The 19097-nt window shown below is 28.1% G+C and overlaps 1 protein-coding gene across 1 annotated transcript in view; it reads left to right on the top strand.

Annotated features, from left to right (window-relative positions):
- Positions 1 to 19097, top strand: part of LOC100159570 (rhomboid-related protein 2) — a gene marked incomplete in the record, with an annotated part of 135208 nt that overhangs the window by 2263 nt on the left and 113848 nt on the right. Inside the window, 3 exon segments of the mRNA XM_029490741.1 lie at positions 15903 to 16099; positions 16177 to 16200; positions 16289 to 16453. Coding sequence (XP_029346601.1) covers positions 15920 to 16099; positions 16177 to 16200; positions 16289 to 16453 — 369 coding nt within the window.

The following is a 19097-nucleotide window of genomic DNA, read 5'->3' as shown; positions in this document are numbered from 1 at the left end:
TGATTGAGCGTATTATAGCTCTTATGAAGTTTAAAATATTTCTATACCTATTATATTTTTGTAACTTGTTTTTTTATATATATAGGTACAATTGAAAAGTTTATTTACATTTGGTTCATTTTCTTCAAATGATTTACTAATTTAAATTGTATTAAAAAAAATTTAGGTAGGTACTTTTGAAAGTCTACGATTTTTTTTTATTCGTTTGAGTAGCTTGTGGTTTTCTTAATAATTAACTTTAACATCATGCGTACAAATTTCTCGTAAACGTCGATTTGATAATTTGCAATGAATAATGAGCAATAATTTAAATTTTAAAATCACTTATTAATATTTAATAAACATGTAATATATTATGTACAATATATAATATACATATATAGAGATTAAAACAATATTATTATACAATACTATATATTGTTATGCAAGTATTTAAAATATGTTCATAATAATAAATCAACTTTGTCATCATGAAAATATCGACTAAAACTTAAATTAAGCAAATATGAGTCGTTTTATTATGTTTTTACCATTTTGGTACATTTGTTAAATTCGTATTTTATGCCAAGGCTTGTATGATATGGCAACAAGCCACCCTTTGGTTATAAAACATTTTATATGTATGCTAATAAACGATTATTCTTTTGCAAATAGATTATGCCCTTCGAATGAATATTTATAATTGAATCTATAATGCTATGCTGCGTGAATAGTGTAAATAATTAATAAATATAAATTATAAAGTGCCACGAAAAAAGTAGATTTTGTTTATTTTGATTTCTGAATTTCTGAATTTTAAACGAAACGCTTAAAAATTAAAAAAAAACGCTTGTTGCCCTTGAACACAATACATATAAAACGGTATTGTTTGTATCAATTAGAGTTAACCCTTAATTAACTGCAGAGTAGTTAAATCGATACCACGACGTAACACTTATAAATTACAATGTTGATACCTACCTAGTTATATAGTAATATTATACCTATTGTACAAACAGTTTTTATGAAATTTCTTCCATTAACTCCCGTGAGAGATTAAATCCAACTGACAGTTTAAGAAGTTAACAGTAATAATATTGTCTAATATAAAATTGTTGTTGGCTTAATAGAGCGATACCAATGTGCCATGTCCTTAACACCGTGTGACCGAGCGATAGATTGAAAGTGAAATGGAAGGGGTATGAAAGGGGGATAACAATAAAGTCACTCTCTGAATAGTCAATGATTTTTTTACACATCACGCATACAACTATTTGTAAGCGTGAATGTGAAGTGTAAAACGCGGTCACCCTCTCTTGTTTATCGGACAGGATGCAATTACCCAAAAGTAGTACATTACGTGCCGCGGCAAGTTCTGAATGATCGCGCGTGAATTCGTAAATTCATCTGTATGTTGGTTCGCAGTCGAGTCTAATCAAAAAGACAAATAAGCAGTACAAGCTTGTACAAAATTCAAAAGACTTTAAAAACAACTTATTTTATTTTTACGGATAATAATTAATAAGATTCAAAATATTTAATTCCTTATAAATATGAAATTAGGTCAAGCAATTGACTGGGCACCGCACTCACCCTATATGGCCTATACCGTATACGAATTCCCCAAACACTGTCTCAAAATGCGAACTTGGGGAAGGTACCGAACAGATCTGTAATAATAAGGCACGCTGCGGAACGAAACAGGCAACAGCACGTATTACTTTCAAAGGTCAAAGGGATTATACCTAAAAACTGCGGGGTGGCTGGACTTTAAGACTCTCGATAAAATGTTTATATAAGAAATAAGATAAATACTGATACTGATAAAAAATAATAGCTGTTGATTCATTGAATCAATTTAAAAATATATTAAATTCTGTCATAGTATACATAGATATTTTATTTTTACTGCGTTTTATACTTAAATGATTAAAACCAATGTCGACTATACAAGAATCAAAATAAAATTGTAATTACGTTTCTTGAATTGAAAAAGTTTAAAAATGGAAAGGTGTCAAGTTCTGTAATTTATAATGAATCTATATAATTATATTGCAGTTTCATTTGAATTGTTTTAATTTCCTTATACCGTGTAATTGTACTTACCATTTACAAGTATTATTATTGATCGTATAATTTTATTATTATACGTAATGCAGGAACAAATTAAAATACACTTGATTATACATAGGTACCTATGTCCTATATTACAAAAAATACATTTTATTTGTACACACATCTTTTGTCGTTGAGCGTTTTTTTTTTTTAAATTTGTACTATAATCCAAAATGTTCTCATCATCAATCAATTTGCAGCAGGCAGCAGCTGTTTCCTATAGTAATGAATGACTATAATAGTTGTAATAGTCGACGTTGTTTTATAGTCATAGTCATATAATATATTAGGATACATATATATTTATAATATATATATATTAGGTATTGTTCGGTTTCCCCTATTGTGTACAATTTGTTATTGCGAATGTGTTAGGGATGAGTTTGGATTCCTTAAAGGCTAGAGCATCAACCCTCACAAAGTCGATCGCCATTCAAGCTTACTATCTACTGTCTAGGGTATGATAAAAAACATATCCTATTATTTAGGTAGATATTATAGTAGGTAATGTGACTATAATGCCATAATGGTATAATACGATATCCTTGTCTAATGTGTCTTTTTACTTTATTTTTTTTTTAGGAAACTATATAATATTAATATACCGAACCCCATTCTTTTCAGTTCCTATATCGATTTTTTTTCTTACATATATAATTATATTTTTGAAAGTTTTTAAATTTTAAATGTTAATTCGTATTAATTGGTGCTTTGCCACGTCTCAGTGGCATATACACGTACCTATAATAGGAATTGTATTCAATGCGTACTCAAACTAATGTAAATAAGTTACGAAACAGATAAATCGTTGTTTTTTTTAAAGTATGTAAATATTAGCTAATGCTCGGAGTAAATTGGATTCCTTATTTCCCTATCTTAACCATAACATTTTAACATAACAGTATATAATGTAATATATATATTACAGCAAGTGTCACAAAGAAATAAGAATAACCATAAAAAGTATTAAAATACTTTTACTCGATTACCTTCTATTATGGCGAGTACTTTTAAATAAGTTACAAATATTGCATGATATAAAAGTTTATAGTAACTTCGGTAGGTACTATTATTCTTTAGGTACCTACATTTAAACACAATATTAAATTTATAAAAATGTTCAAATAATTCTAAGGTTATACGAACAAATTAATTAAGTATGCACAAATCTGATGTAACGTTTTATTAATATTTTAATAAACAAATATATTTTATGTTACGGTTATCATGTAATGCCTCACGTATAATCATGTTACATAATATATAGGTTATGACGTAATGTTATATTTTTTTGACAGTTGAAGGAATGTTCGTGATTCATATTTTCATCAACAACCTTAATATTTAATTAAAAAAAGGTGGGTAAGTGGATGTCACTCTGCTGCACAGTAGATTACAAGTGGGTTACTGTATAATGGACGGTATTAAATTTGAATTCAATGATATAATATCATTAATATCATTGTATTCGAAAAACGATTGTAAGCGGTGACGGTTTGTCAGTGTGCATACTTTATATTTTATTTATATATTGTTATTACTTATTATTAATACGGTAGCCGGAAGTTGAATAAATATTATAAAATTACAACAAAATAACTAAAATCGTTATTCTTGATTATTTAATATGTAATTTCCTCCAAATTCTTTAAATGCTAATAAAAAAAAAAAAATGTTGACAATGGATTTTTAATATTTTTCAACTATCGTTGTAACAGTATATTAGGAGCTTTGTATTCAATTTTCAAGATTGTTCAAATAATAAATAACATTTATTGACATTCATGGAAATAAAACAAAAACAATTTGAAACAGAGAATGTCCGTGAACAGTTCAAAACAAATCATATTTTTCATATATTTACGGTCATTTGTTTTAGAGTTACGCCAAAAACCAAAACCCATTTTGCGTAAAAATTCCAGGTTTTCTTTAATTTTTTTTTTTGTTTTTCTCGGTGCTTTAGAAAGTTACTGGGAATTTTAAATGTTGACCTCTCCAATGCCCCAACATTATTCATTTTCCCATCGAACAAGATACTGAAATTTAAAATCGGAGCATTATTTCGACTATTTATCGTTTACACAGACACACACACAAAAAAAAATAAACATCATTGTAAAATCAATAAATGTATCCCTCCGGCCTCCGCTAACTCAGAGCCTAAATATTAATCTAAATATGCGATGATTAACGCAATCACCAAAAAAAAAAAAAAACTAAAAAAAATTGTAACTGAAAATTTCCGTAAATGGTTCAAAACAAGTCAAAATATTTTGAAAATTTTATCGTGTATAGAAAATACTAATATAAACAACCAGTGGAAATTTCATGTATCTACGTTAATCTTAGAGTTATACCAAAAACCAAAATCAATTTTGTCAAAACCGATTTTGCGTAAAGTTTTTCCTTAAGTTTTCTTTTTGTTTTCCCAGCGCTTTTGAAAACTAAAGGGAATTTTAAATCATGACCTCCCCAGTGCACTAACTAGATTCACATTCCCATCGAACAAAATACTGAAGCTTAAAATCGAAGCGTTATTTCGACTACTTATCGTGTACACATACATAAAAAAAAATGAATAGTAAAAAAAAAAAATCATTGTAAAACCAATACATTCATTGCTTCGCTCCGAATCTAAAATAACACCAAAATCAGTTTGACAAACAATTAACAAAACAATATGAATAACCAAATTAATATAAAATTACGCTAAATAAAGTAAAACGGGTATGATTACTTAAGCAAAATCAGTTTTTTACAAAATCGTTTTTGTTTTTTTGTTGCAATTTATGAATGAATAAAACAAATATTAATTGTATCTGCATTTTCTAAACATGATAACTTTTTCAAAATATTTTAGCCTATTTTTTGCTATTTATAGGCATTTAAATCATCAAATTTTCTTATTTTTTTTTTTATATATTATAAAATTGTTGTGTTCATAAAAATCAAAAATGTAATCAACTTTCCTCATAAGTTATTCTTACAGCAATTAAAAAATATCCAAAATACAATGTCACAATTTTTATTTGTTCCTATGCATCATTATTATTTTCTATATCTACCTATATACAATACAATTTTCAAAATATTTGGACTAACTTTAAGCTATTTTTACCACGAACCTATTCACACAAATTATGTATGCATGTAATATCGTATATTTTAAGTTAAGCGTAATATCAATAGGTATGATTTAATGATATAATATTATAATAATATTGATAGGTATATATAAAAATATATGCGATGTTTTTGGGTAAACAAGTCTAATCTACCGTATTGCTAAATAAATTATAAAATATCCTTAGAAATAGAGCTGACATATTATCGTCTACGCTCAGAATTATTTTTCGTGTGCAGTTATTTGTTTTAAATTCAAATTTAACTCATCGATGATGATTAAATAATAAAATATAGATTTTAAATAAAAAAAACCACATATAATACATCACAAAATTATCAGAGCTACTATTTATAGTTGCATTTTTTTTAGGTTTATGTAAATATATTTGGCAATGACCGAGTTTATCATATAGTTTCAAGCAGCTGACAAATCGCAATCTAACACTTGACGTTTGCTGTCATTAAGTTGTTTTTAATTCTGAGGACATTCGCGTTTGTAGTTACATTCCATTACTAATTTGTACATAATAGATCACAGTGTTCAATTAGAAAATTTAAAAAAATTACATAATTAATGAAAAATATTTGATTATTATAGCTGTTTCAGATTGATGATCGGATTATGTAGATAGCTTATAGAGTACAGACTATTTAATCATATTAATTAAATATTATCGGATACTGGACAGTATTATTAAAAAAATATTGTCTTACTTATAGTAAAGCTTAAATTATATATTATATAGTATCTTACTTTTTCGAGTTATCTAATAATACGTATACTATAAGCAGCTGTGATACGAGAAAAACATGATTTTACAACATATACACGTGAAAAGTTTTGTTTTCAAATCCAAGGGAGTAATTTTAAAAGAGAAAAAAATCTCCAGTGAGGCAGTGCTTATATAGTATGCGTACCATTCCTCAACGAGGGTGAAGTACGTTTGAGAATGACTCATCTCCAGCCACCCTTGTGCGGCGGGATGCTTTATGCGTACACTCTATGGATGCATGTGCTTTTTAACCCTGCTAGTACCTACCCTTCAAAACTGAAACCGACAGAAACCGAGCTAATATAAAATATATATGTACACTTTTTCTTTTAAGAACGATGTACTGTGAGTGTTTATAATTGTTTACCTTCATATATGCATAATATATTATACAGTATAACAACGTTTATGTTTACAGATCTAAAGTATAACACAAAAATACTACAGAATATAAATACAAATTTTAAAGTTATTATAACACTTTTAAAACATTTAAAATAGGTATTGCAATGCGTGTTAAGAATACGTCGTGGTCACTGGTCAGTCGACAGTCGCAAATAAAACTATACAAGTCACAAGATATTATATAATATTATAACATATTTTTATATGTATCTACGAATAATGGCTGTTGATGAATGATTAATATTTTTGGTGTAGGTACCTATTTAAAATGAATGGGTGTAGAACACATTATTTTATATATATTATACAATTATTTACTATGGGTCTTTATCTTTGGATAATACAATCAACTTGAATTATTTAGCTGACAATGGATTTTATTTTTATTTATATTATTATTGGTTGCTTGGACACTGGACACTGGATGCAGGCCGCAGCCGGTGCCGTGACCTGTACGAGCACAAAGGTGGAGCTGCTTATTTCCTGTGACGAGCATAATGGTAGCACAGTTTAATTATTATAGGAGGATAGGAATTGTATCGCTGAAAAACGTCAAGTCAGCAAGCCGGAAAGGGGAGTTTTAATGAGTTTTTTTTTTTCTGCCAATTGTTCTATTTTTATAAACTCGGCACATGCAGTAGTAATAAAATAAATAATAATTTCCTAAAGTCCGACCATAAAGTATTCCCCAAAATGATAAATAACTCATCAAAATACGCGATTTTCGTTCTTTTGGGTTAGCTAAATTGGCAATCGTACGTACCTATATAAACATTCTGGCCGAAAGTTAAATTGGAAAATATTAAGTTGTATGTACGACGTGATGCTTTATTTTTGAATGGTATAAAACGTGGGTGGTAACATGACCTAGTTCGTTTGATATAGACCACTAAAGAACACTTATATTTTTATCATTACATGGATACTATGTCTATAGTTTGTAAAATGTCAATGTCATTAAAATAATGAATTACTTGTGTTGCGAATACAATAAGAATACCTGTATAAAGTAATACATATTATAGAACATTTAGGTATAGAATCTATACTATAGATTCGTTTTACCCGTTTTGCAACACGTAACGGCATAACACTAACGCAATGTGATATAATTTATAAAATGAGTTAATTGTTAAAAATATATATAATAAAATATATATAATAATATTATATTTGATTAATAAGTTGGTATAGGTATTTAATTAATATGTTATATTCTCGAATCTTGACGTTCCTGTATGTACTTAATATTATTAAATTAACATTATTGACAACTATAGTTATTATATATAATTACTATTACACTTAAAGTGTATTCCATAAAAATTAAAAAGTGGTTATATGAAAAAATATAGTATAATGAAATTATATTTTATAGTTGATATATTTTATACCACGGTATATTTATAAAGTAGTCAATAAATAGTAAATATACTTTACCTGACTAAACTGGTATTACCCAATAATACTAATTACTTTTGCACATAACGATACAGTCTTCAAAGGCATGTCAAGGATTATGAAATAATAAAGGAGTGATCTGAGATTCTCTTCAGGTTATAGTTTCCGCTTGGTACATAATTGTGATTTTTGGGTTATACATTTTGAAAAATAATTTTGAGCGGAAAACAGTTGAATACGATATGTAATTTTTTCAGCGACCAATGTTTATAGAACATTTTTTTCTAAATTGTAAGTTACTCATGAAAATATAAGATGAATAAGCTACATTTTAAAATGTTAAAAAATACAATAATTATGAGTTATTGCTAATGAAAATAACTTATAAGAGACCTTCAAATGTAAAATATTTAGTATTCATAACTATAAATTCTATTAAAAGAAATTTTAAAATACATTATCGTAAAATCATCAAAGACTTTATAACAAACATTTCAGAAAGGATTGTTGAGATCTTTTATAAATATTACCCACCTTAAATAAAAATGTTTTGTAAAACAATGGCTCCCCTTGTTTTGATAAAATTGTAATAATTTGTATGTTACCAACTACCAAGTATAGGTTTGTTACCTATACCTAACTAAATAACACACTTTTGTTTGTAAGATAAATATGCTTATTAGATTCCTCTTTATCTGTGATAATCTATATCAGCTACTGAAAATCACGCTTTCCTTGGGTGGGTATAATGTATATAATATATTATCAACTATGAAAATTATAGTTCTCATATTAAATAAAACATTTTATTCGGTACTGATATCTTACTAACAATATACAAGTACAAGACAAAAATTTGAAAAATATATCATATAATATGGATCATCCACCCCCCTGGAAATTTCTGCTTGCAATACTACTTCTCTGTGTTTATGAATGTAAGAGTACTTATTTTAATTCCTTTAATATAATATTTACTAGGTATAATTATAATATAAGCATTCAATTTTTAGTATACTATTCCGAGACTTAGTATCAGGATAAGACACTTACGATTTTATTGTGTTTTGTTTTATCAATGGTTGTAGTTTCAAATCGTTTCACGTGGGAAGAAACCCGGAAAGTACTACTTTGGCAGACTCAAATGTACTCAAGACGCCAAGTGACCTAATTGTCTAATTTCTCGTCAAAGTCCATCGTGGCCCAGTAATCGGGCACTAAAATTATAGTCATTCAATATCTTATGAACATTTATTTAAAAACAAATTATTTTAATTAAAGAAGTTTTAAGGAGTAACATAAATAATTTAACTTTGCTTGGTGGTGGTCAAAATTACACAGTTCAAACAATTAAAATATAATATGGCCTATTTATATTATAAATAGGTAAGTAGTAGGTAATCAGATCATAGTAATAGCTAGTAATCAGTTCTTGTAGACGGTAAGTAAAGTTAAATTATATATCTTATTCAAACTTCTTTGATTAAAATAATTTCAAAAGTTAATTTTTAAACTTAATTATCGTAAGACGTAGAATTTACTTTACCTCTGAATGATACTACATGTCTACATATTTTTTAATTGTCTTTTTAAAACTTTTTAGCTTGTATTTTAGGTATTCTAATCGGTAGTTGGTGAAATATTTTTATTCATAAATATGAAACGATGTTATTTCATGCAATTATTACGCCGTGTTAGTTGTATATAACAGTTGTATATTAACTATATGGGTAGTTTTATGCAAGATATATTCCGCATACCTGACAATTCAATATTTTTTTAAACTTATTAAGGCTTATTATAAGTAGGAAAATTATATTTAAATAATAAAAATAAAATTTTCTTGTAAATGCTGGTTGACACATTATACAAATATCACTTTTACAAAACCAGAAAAAAATAATTGTATTATATTATATTATTCTTAACATAAATATGTTTTTTGACACTAGATTTTTTTGTTTCTGACCGATTTTAAGGATTTCGTTGTCATGGATACTTACTAACAAAAACATATTTATGATTCATAGATTTTCCTTGTAGAGGAAAAATATCGAGTAGAGTGTCATGGTTTTTTTAAACTAAGTCATTGTTACACTTGATTACAATTATTTATTTGAAATTGTATTGGTAGTGACATCATCATTCATCTGTATTTAGACAGACTTTTATACTAGTAATTTATAAGTTTATAATTGATAATTCTATGGAATAATTCCATGGAACTAGTGGAGATTAGAGGCCCAGGAGTCATCTTGTTTACAACATGTTATTATTATTAATACACACATACAAATTTAAAAACAAAAGTTAAAAAACAGTATGTTAAATAAAAAATGGAAATTACATTGTAGGTATTTAAAGTTTAAACATGATATTATATTATAGACTTTGTTGCATCGTATTTATGAAGAAGCTATTGGGTAATTTATTTTTTGAACATTGGCAGTGACATATTGGTCACATCATTATGCAATAAACTTTTGTATCTGAGTTCCAATGAACCCGAACATTTTTTGACATCCTGTTTTCTTAGGCTATTTTAAGGAGAAGTTATTAGTTGAGTACTTGAGTATGTAGTATTGACCTCGTGTTTTATATGGGATAATATATTATGTATTTTTAGGTATGTTGTATACTGTATAGCCGTATAGGTACAACTATACAAATATACGATGAAAAATGATTCTCAGCTGCGTGCGGAGACGATATGTCGTCACTCATCAAATTATATTTCTAAGGATTCTTATTATTATTATTTATTATATTATATTTAAATTACTATCAATAATTTATTTATTTTTTTAATAATGTGTTTGATTGTACAAATTTCTGCCTAAAACGAATTATATTATAAATGAATCATTATAAATTAATTTCTTGTTGAGTGGCTTGGCGCAGCGCGTTGGCTGTTCCCAATCAATATGACTGAGAGTAAATAATATCTACAGCTACTAGTTCCCGGATGGGTGACCACCTGGGTTCGTAGTAGTTAAAACGGGAGTTTACCCATTGCGCTCAAAAATACCTTTTCATATACCAATTGCGCTCTAAAAATTGTAGGGTCGATAGACCAATTGCGCTTTATACATTTTAGGGTCAATAGACAAATTGCGCTCAAAACATTTTACAATACCTAAGGAAAAGTTATAAGTTAGTTATACATTTTTTATGTAAGTATTAATACATAATATAATATAAGTAAATAAACATTTTTTTTCTTCACATTTAACAAGTTACTTTTTGATCGTCAATTATATAAAATGTATGATAATGATAACTTGTTTTCGTCTATCACTCAAATGCATATTTCCGTGATCAAATGTCCGTAATAATAACAACGTTTCATAAAATTCCCGATATCGTTATAAAATGTATTATAACCAGTCACTCTAACCAGTAATCAATTGATCAATAAACATGTTTTTAATTTTCAAGCATTTTAGTGTGTTTATGTTGATGTTGATGAAATTAGATCAAAAAACAATAGGTATTTCTAAATCCGAAGATAGCCGCCAGGCGGCATTTTGAATACAAGCGCAATTGGTATATTTACCGTAAAATATAAGAGGCGCAATTGGTATATTGACCCTAAAATACAAATTTTGTTTTGGCGCAATTGGTCCATGCCCGTTAAAACCTTGCTACACGTATACGTGTTGCTTGCCTACCGTTACAAACGTAACAACACCTTACCGTACAAACCTTACCAACCACAGTTCATAATCCCTACAACAGCTCATGGCCATAGTCACTGGGCTTAAGTTCAATTAAAAAAAAATCATTCATTTCAAATAACATTTCTAGCTAGTAGCTGTTATTAACTGAAATACCGACGTACCGTAAAGGTGTAGAACAGTGTCATACTATGATAAGTTTATGAAATACTTAAAATTATTTAAAATAAATACAAATATTTTGAAATTGTCATCAACTACCTATAATAAATAATAAAATACGCAGTAAAAAAAGTTTCAAGATCTTAAGAATAATATTTTTTGAATTTACTACAAAATAACTAAAATCGTATATCAGAATAGTCAATTTCGTCAATATATGCATTAGTTTATATATATACAATCAATTGAGCATATGTATTTTGAAGATTCTTATTAGGTTTCTGTCAAAAAACTTACGAGAAACCATATATTAAATTGTCAACCTTTTTTACACACTGTAAAAAATTCATATATACCTACCTGTATATCGAAAAAAATAAAAATTCGACAATTGAAAACACTTATAATAGTGAATATACAAAATAGCTTAAATATTTTTCATAACTAGTAAATATGAACATCAATATTTGGTGAACATTTCAAGTCCCTACAATTATTCATATTTTAGTTACAACAAAAAGACAAAATCAATTTAGTCTAAAACTATATCAATGTAAAAATTCCCATTTTTTTTTTTTATTCCCAAAAGTATTGTTATACTAGTACCCACCATTGTACTAAGTATTATTCAATTTTACTGCTCCAAAAGGCGATGACACACAGAAAAATAAAAACACACATCATTGTAAAATCAATACATCGCTCAGCTCAGATTCTAATAATCAAATAAATTCTAATAGTCAACAAATATTATGTAAATTATAATGAAAATCAAAAAATACTTGAAAATAAAAGTGTTTAAATAGCTAAATTAACAATAGCTTATAATGTTATTTGTTATACTATTATATTATACATTAAGCAGTGCCTGAAAATTCATTCTATAGGCAACTAACTCAACACATACTATAATAGTTGAGTAATCATCTTACAGATGGCGTTTTGTTATTCAATTGTATTTTAAAATTTATATTTTGTTTAAAAAAATATTTTATATTTTATTTCTTGCTTTAGTTACCACATGGGTTTACAAATATGATATATCTTAAACTTTACATATTATATTTAACTATAGTTAATTTTCAATAAGCTTATAGATAATAGTTTGTTTTAAATAATTTTTAAATATCTATCGATTGATTTAGTCAGTTTGGGGTGAAAATGTCCTATTATTATACATTTATACCTAATAAGGAAAATGGTTTGTTTTTTTGTGATTTAGTATTAGAAATATGTTGAATTTCTTGAGTTTACACATGGATTATTCAACCTTTTGTAGTGGGTGGGCAATTTACACGTTTATATATAAACACACTGGACCTCAATACATAAAAAGGTGGGCAAGTGGGTGTCGCTCTGTTGTACAGTAGGATACAAGTAGATCACTGTAAAGGATTGTGTTAAATTTTAATTCAATGATATAATATCATTGTATAATGTAAGTCAGCCTATGATATTACTAAGTATATTTGATGATATTATTGTGAATAAAGTAATTTATAAATAACCTATTTACGTGGAACCTTGTTTTACATTTTCAATCCTTAGCTATAAAAGTTGACCATTTAATAAACATTTCAATACAAAATATCTATTAAATTTTAAATTTGATAAATGTTGTCAAAATTTGAACTTAAAATGCTTATAAAAAAAAAATTGTGACTGTGTATTTTTAATATTTTTCACCCGCTATTGTAACAATATATTAGGAGGTTTGTATTACATTTTCAAGCTTTTTTACCCATCAATTACAATTTTATTGACATTCATTGAAAAAAAATCTAAAAAAATTAATATATTTACGGAATTTGTTTTAGTGTTACACCAAAAACTAAAACCGATTTTGCATAAAAATTCATAATTTTCCTTAATTTTTTTTTGTTTTTCTCGGCGCTTTTGAAAATTACTGGGATTTTTGACCTCCTGGATGCACCAATTGAATTCATTTTCCCATCGTACAAGATACTGCAGTTGAAGAAAATTAAAGCAGTTTTACTGTTTCAAACGGTGATGACAGACACAAAAAAAAAATTTTTTAAAATTTCGCTCCGTTCAGAATCTAAAATGACACGTCATCGGGAAAATTATTGATATATGACTTATATTTCTGTTGACATATTTTTGCTTTACTTATATTGTTGTTGAAATATTATGATTAAAGTTTATTCACGAAAAGAAAATTAATATCAACACTTTTTATGCTTTGTTAAATATTACCGTACAGCAGTGGCGTATTTACGGGGGGGATATGGGGGATAGATCCCCCCTTGACTTTATTTTTTTTGTTAAGTTAAGTTTACTTATTTTCTGTATTTCTCAATATGATACTACTTTTAAGTTTTAAGTAGGTATATCTGAAAAACATATACCTCTATGATGGTATGGTATACTGTAGTTTTGAATTTTCTGCGAATTATTTTTCATGAATGAGTGTTTATAATAAACCCGATGAATGGTCCGTAAATAAAAAAATAAATACCATGAAGACTGTAGATTTACCATAGGGCATGGGTTTATTTTTAGTGACTGAAAACATTGTATTCACCTCTGCGTTACATGCTTTAGATGTTTGTGATAAAGAGTTTTATCCAAATATTCATGAACTCTTGACAATATTTTGTACTTTGCCTGTATCAACTGCTATACAACTGAACGATGTTTTTCAAGTTTTTATTAAGTATTAAGTAATACTTAATAAATAGTATGACAAAAGTAAATATTTTATCAATTTTCCTATCTAATAATATTGAATATAATAACTATAAATTAAATAGTAATTATTATATACTTTGTTTATTATAACCGACTTAGCCACTTAGAGCCTTAGGGTTTCAGGGTTTTACAATCATAGTTTAAACCTCGGTTCAGGGACTGGAACCTCATCGAAACCGTTATTTAAATTAATTTTAATACCGGAACCTCATCGGAACCCTTATTTAAATTAATTTGAAAAACAGAACCTTACCGGAACCGATACTTTTCCTTGACACATTTTTTTTACATAAGTAAAAAACCAAATCAGGTAACAATTTTTTTATTTTTTAAGAACCGAATAGGAACCGAAACCGAAATTTTAGCTTTACTAGAAACCGAATAGGAACCGGAACCGTAAAAATCATCCAGGTTCCAGTCCCTGCTTTGGTTACGCTTAACCAACTGATTTTACCAGTCGAATTCCGCGGTTTAACATTAGTTTAACTATTGTAATACGGACCCTTAATGTGTTGGCTTTATTTGCATGTCACCGATCAATACAATAATCATGCGAGATAAGGTTATCGATGAACTGAGCATCCAAAAAAATAGAAAATGGGATTTTGTATTATAAAGCTTTTTTTTTTGTTTATCGTATTAAACACGGGATTTTCGTTAGTATGAATTTATAATAAATGCTATTAGGTACTATACAATTTGTGTTAATTCTTATTTCATCTTGATCCACACTAATCTCAACAAGTTAGGGGATTTTAAAAATGTATATTATATTCGTATATATTGAGTGTACCTATTATTAAATATTTCATCCCCCCCCCCCCCCTATCAAAATTCTTAAATACACCACTGCCGTACAGGTAATATAATGTGATATTAGGAATACTTCCTTAAAATGTATTGAAATTTCAATAATTTCAACTAAAAATATTATGACATTATGTCATATTTTAAGAATGTGACATATGTTATTGATAACACTTAAAGTTTGATAACTTAGAAAGTAGAAGCCAGTCTTTCGCATTTCAATTTATAAATATCAACCCTCTATACAATTAAATTATCACCACATGCATTATCATAGGAAACTTATTAAATTGTATAAGAAATCCGAGTAATTGAAAATCAGCATATGTACTTAAAAATCTCAAAAATCAGATTTTAACTAACCTAGTTAATTATTTAAGAAAAATATGGAATTGAGCATGAATGGGCAAATCACTCTGTTAATAATATTTTATATCTGATAAATTATTTACTTTTTCAATGTATCGCCTAAGTATAGGTGAAAATAGGGGGGCTTTAGGGGCTAAGCCCCCCAAAAATGTCCATAGCCCCCCAAACATTTCCTACATTTTGTTTTAAGCTTATTCAATATTATCAAAGTAAGGCTTTAGCCCCCCTCCCCAAATCCCAAACGCAATTTGCGCTTATGCGCCTAAGTAGGTAATCTTACATACCATTTTCTTAAAATTATTTAAGTTATGTAACTGATTTCATATTATCATAGATAATACCTATCTTATTATTTTCAATTATTTTTTTTATATAGGTAGATAAATATCTGCGATGAGAGTGGGCCGAAGATATTTTGAACTCATGGTTTCTGTGATCAATCCATCGTCGGATCTATATCATCACAGTCCCTTAGCACCTTTAGCGTCATTCGACTCACCCGGTTCTGGGATCGAATCGTCCAGTACACAATCGGAAAAAAATTGTCAGTTCAAAGACTTCATATTAAACGATGTTTGTATTTATAACTAAATCTGTTAATAGATATAACTATGTGTGTTTAATTAATTTGTTATTATTTCTTTCAACAGAAATGGAGACGTATATTTGATAAAGTAAGTGCGGCGTGGGTGAAGTATCATGGACAAGATCCGTAATTACAGTGAAGTTAATATTTTTCTTTTTCGCATTTTATTGTTATAGTATGACCCTGAAGGTTTTGGGGAAATTCCGTGGAACGATTTCTTGATGTTATTAAATTCGTCGGATTTCGTGAAATCTATATCTCAGGAGAAACGTGATATCCTCCTTGAACGGGCTCGCCAATCAAACACGTCTGCTATAACTTTTCAAGATTTCGTCAATATCGTAAGTCTTTTAAAACGCTTACACACGATATGAGAATGTTATTATTATGTATAGGATTATAATATTATATTAAAAACCAGTTGATTATAATAATATGTTGGTATATCCAATAACATAATTTTTGAAAAAAATCGCTATTCGTATACATCAGAAATCATCGATTTCTCGGTATACAGAGCCACAGAGGACATCCGCGTTAATTGTTCGTACTTACTACGTGTTGCGGATTATGAAATAATAATAATTTGATACCTCTATTAAAGATTTAAACACGCATAATTTGGCGATTTAAAAACACATATTTTATAGCCCGCAGTGGCGTGAAAGAGTAGCGTGTCAGTATGGGGTGCGGTAAGTGAGGCGAGTTTTCGATAAAAAAAAAAAAACAAAACAAAACCGTGTGATGTCAGACCCGTTCAGGTTGTGAGCGACGACAAAGGCTTGTAGGCTAACTATATATACCTATTATATTAGATACGCCGGTTATAATATATTATGTTTTTCATTAATTTTTAGAATATATACGCCATACGCGTCCTCCTCGGCTCCTCGTATATATTATATCGTGTCAAGATGTTGTGACTTTATGACGTGTCCGCTGCCGCCACCACTCTGCCTACTCCGTTGCTGTTGCGTACCTATAATAATATATATATATATATATAATAATAATAATAAATAATAATAATATAATATAGTACATTCAATTAGGAAGATCTCCTACCGCAGTGGCGGCGGAAACCCAACAACGATAATCACCACTAGTACCGCCTGCGTAATGAATGTGATTCGTCTGACCACCAAAGAGACCGCCGGTGCCGCCGCCGCCACCGTGTCGTGTTTATAATAACCTCTGTGTGTCTGTGTCGGTGTGTATTTTATCGTTGTGTGAGCGTATATACAGATGTGTTGGCGTACAATATCATGTGAGAAACATCGGAGATGTTATAATAATAATATTATAATCGGCGGATACGTCCTATTTAGATTGTAATATTTTATATTATTATTAGGCGGCGGTAGGTTCGAACTGCAGTAGACAATAACGTGTATCCGACTTAAAAGTTTTCAAATACATATACATAATACATAGTATAATGTAATATATTATAATCGTTTCGTTATTTGGCCACCACCACCCCAGCTCCTACTATACGGCCCTGCATCGCGTTTATGGAATTTGTATCGACAATATAAATACGCCGTCATATTGTATAATATTATAATATACGCGGATGTATAGACGTGAGAAAATATTTCAAACGTCAAGACAGTTCTCGGAGATAAAAAAACATATTTATTTTTACAATTTAATTATAAAATACTATATCGTATATAAGTGTGTCTACTTTTTAATGCGATATAAATTTACTTTTAATGACTCGAAGTCATGACATAAATTGAGCAGTTTTGCAAATATACGTATTATAATTTATTACTACCTTATATATAGGTATTTGATATAGGTAGTATATTTGAATGTTTAAAAGTTGGAATAATTAATAAAATCGATATTTATTGAATGGTCGCAGTAATTATTGCATAATGTTTATTCATTATCGTAATGAGTTATGTTTGTAAAACTGATTTTTCTTATTTTACCAAAATATTAATACTTTAAACATAAGTTTATTCTACTTTATTGAATCGTATACTGACTGCTTAACAATATTATTTTATGAAACGTCAACTATAAAAATGGGTAAAATAATAAAATAAACCACTCTGCTCGATAAACTATAGATAGGTATCGAGTGTACTTCTTTAATTGTCGTTGAGGAGTAGGCCACTGTAATTTATGTGTTGAATTTGAATTCAAATTTGAATTATTTATTTAATTAATTGATATACAATATCAAATGATAAAAAAATATCACTCTGGCGCTCTGCTCAGAATTTAATATTACAATTTTGAATTTATAAAGTTTTATCTATACCAGTAAATTGTTTGAACTTAAGCAAATATGTACCTATATCATATACACAATATGAGTGTGTGTGTTCAGACCACTTTGTAGTTGTACAATCATCGTCCATATATTATATTGTTACCTATGTGCGGAGTTCTTTTTTTTATAATGACTTAGGAATCTCTAATAATATATGCCTCAACCTCAACGTATGTTTAGCTTGATATAGAGATCTCCGAACTCGTATTATTTGTAACATTTAAAGTGCAGCATTATAGGTACCTAATAGGTACCCAATACCCATATATTATTTTTGTTCGCAAACAAGTAAACAGGTTATTATTTTATATTCAATTTTTATTATTAGTTTTATGAAAAACTCCTACGATTAATTATCATTAACCGTCTTATTGACTTCATTCTGGTAGCTAAAATTAAAAGCACACAATATTCTATCTTTTCGATAATGAGAGAAGTTACAAAATACAATTATTTTGTATCATGGTGAGTTAAATGTTTACTAGAGATTGAGAATCGCCTACGAATTTTGATTCAATAGGTATATTAAAGAATTTTTATGACTAATTATTTATTTTTAATTTTTAATGAATAATCAGAAATCTTTTAGTGTATATTCAGTTTTCTTTGTGAATAGCGTCTATCTACTATTCTCTTATATATTAGTATTTACGTGTGTGAAGTTAGCCCCCCCACTTTACTTTTAAAACTTTAAA

Source organism: Acyrthosiphon pisum, chromosome A2 (genome assembly GCF_005508785.2).
Source record: "Acyrthosiphon pisum isolate AL4f chromosome A2, pea_aphid_22Mar2018_4r6ur, whole genome shotgun sequence".
NCBI classification, from domain to species: Eukaryota; Metazoa; Arthropoda; class Insecta; order Hemiptera; family Aphididae; genus Acyrthosiphon; species Acyrthosiphon pisum.
This window is presented reverse-complemented; position numbering and strand designations above follow the sequence as displayed.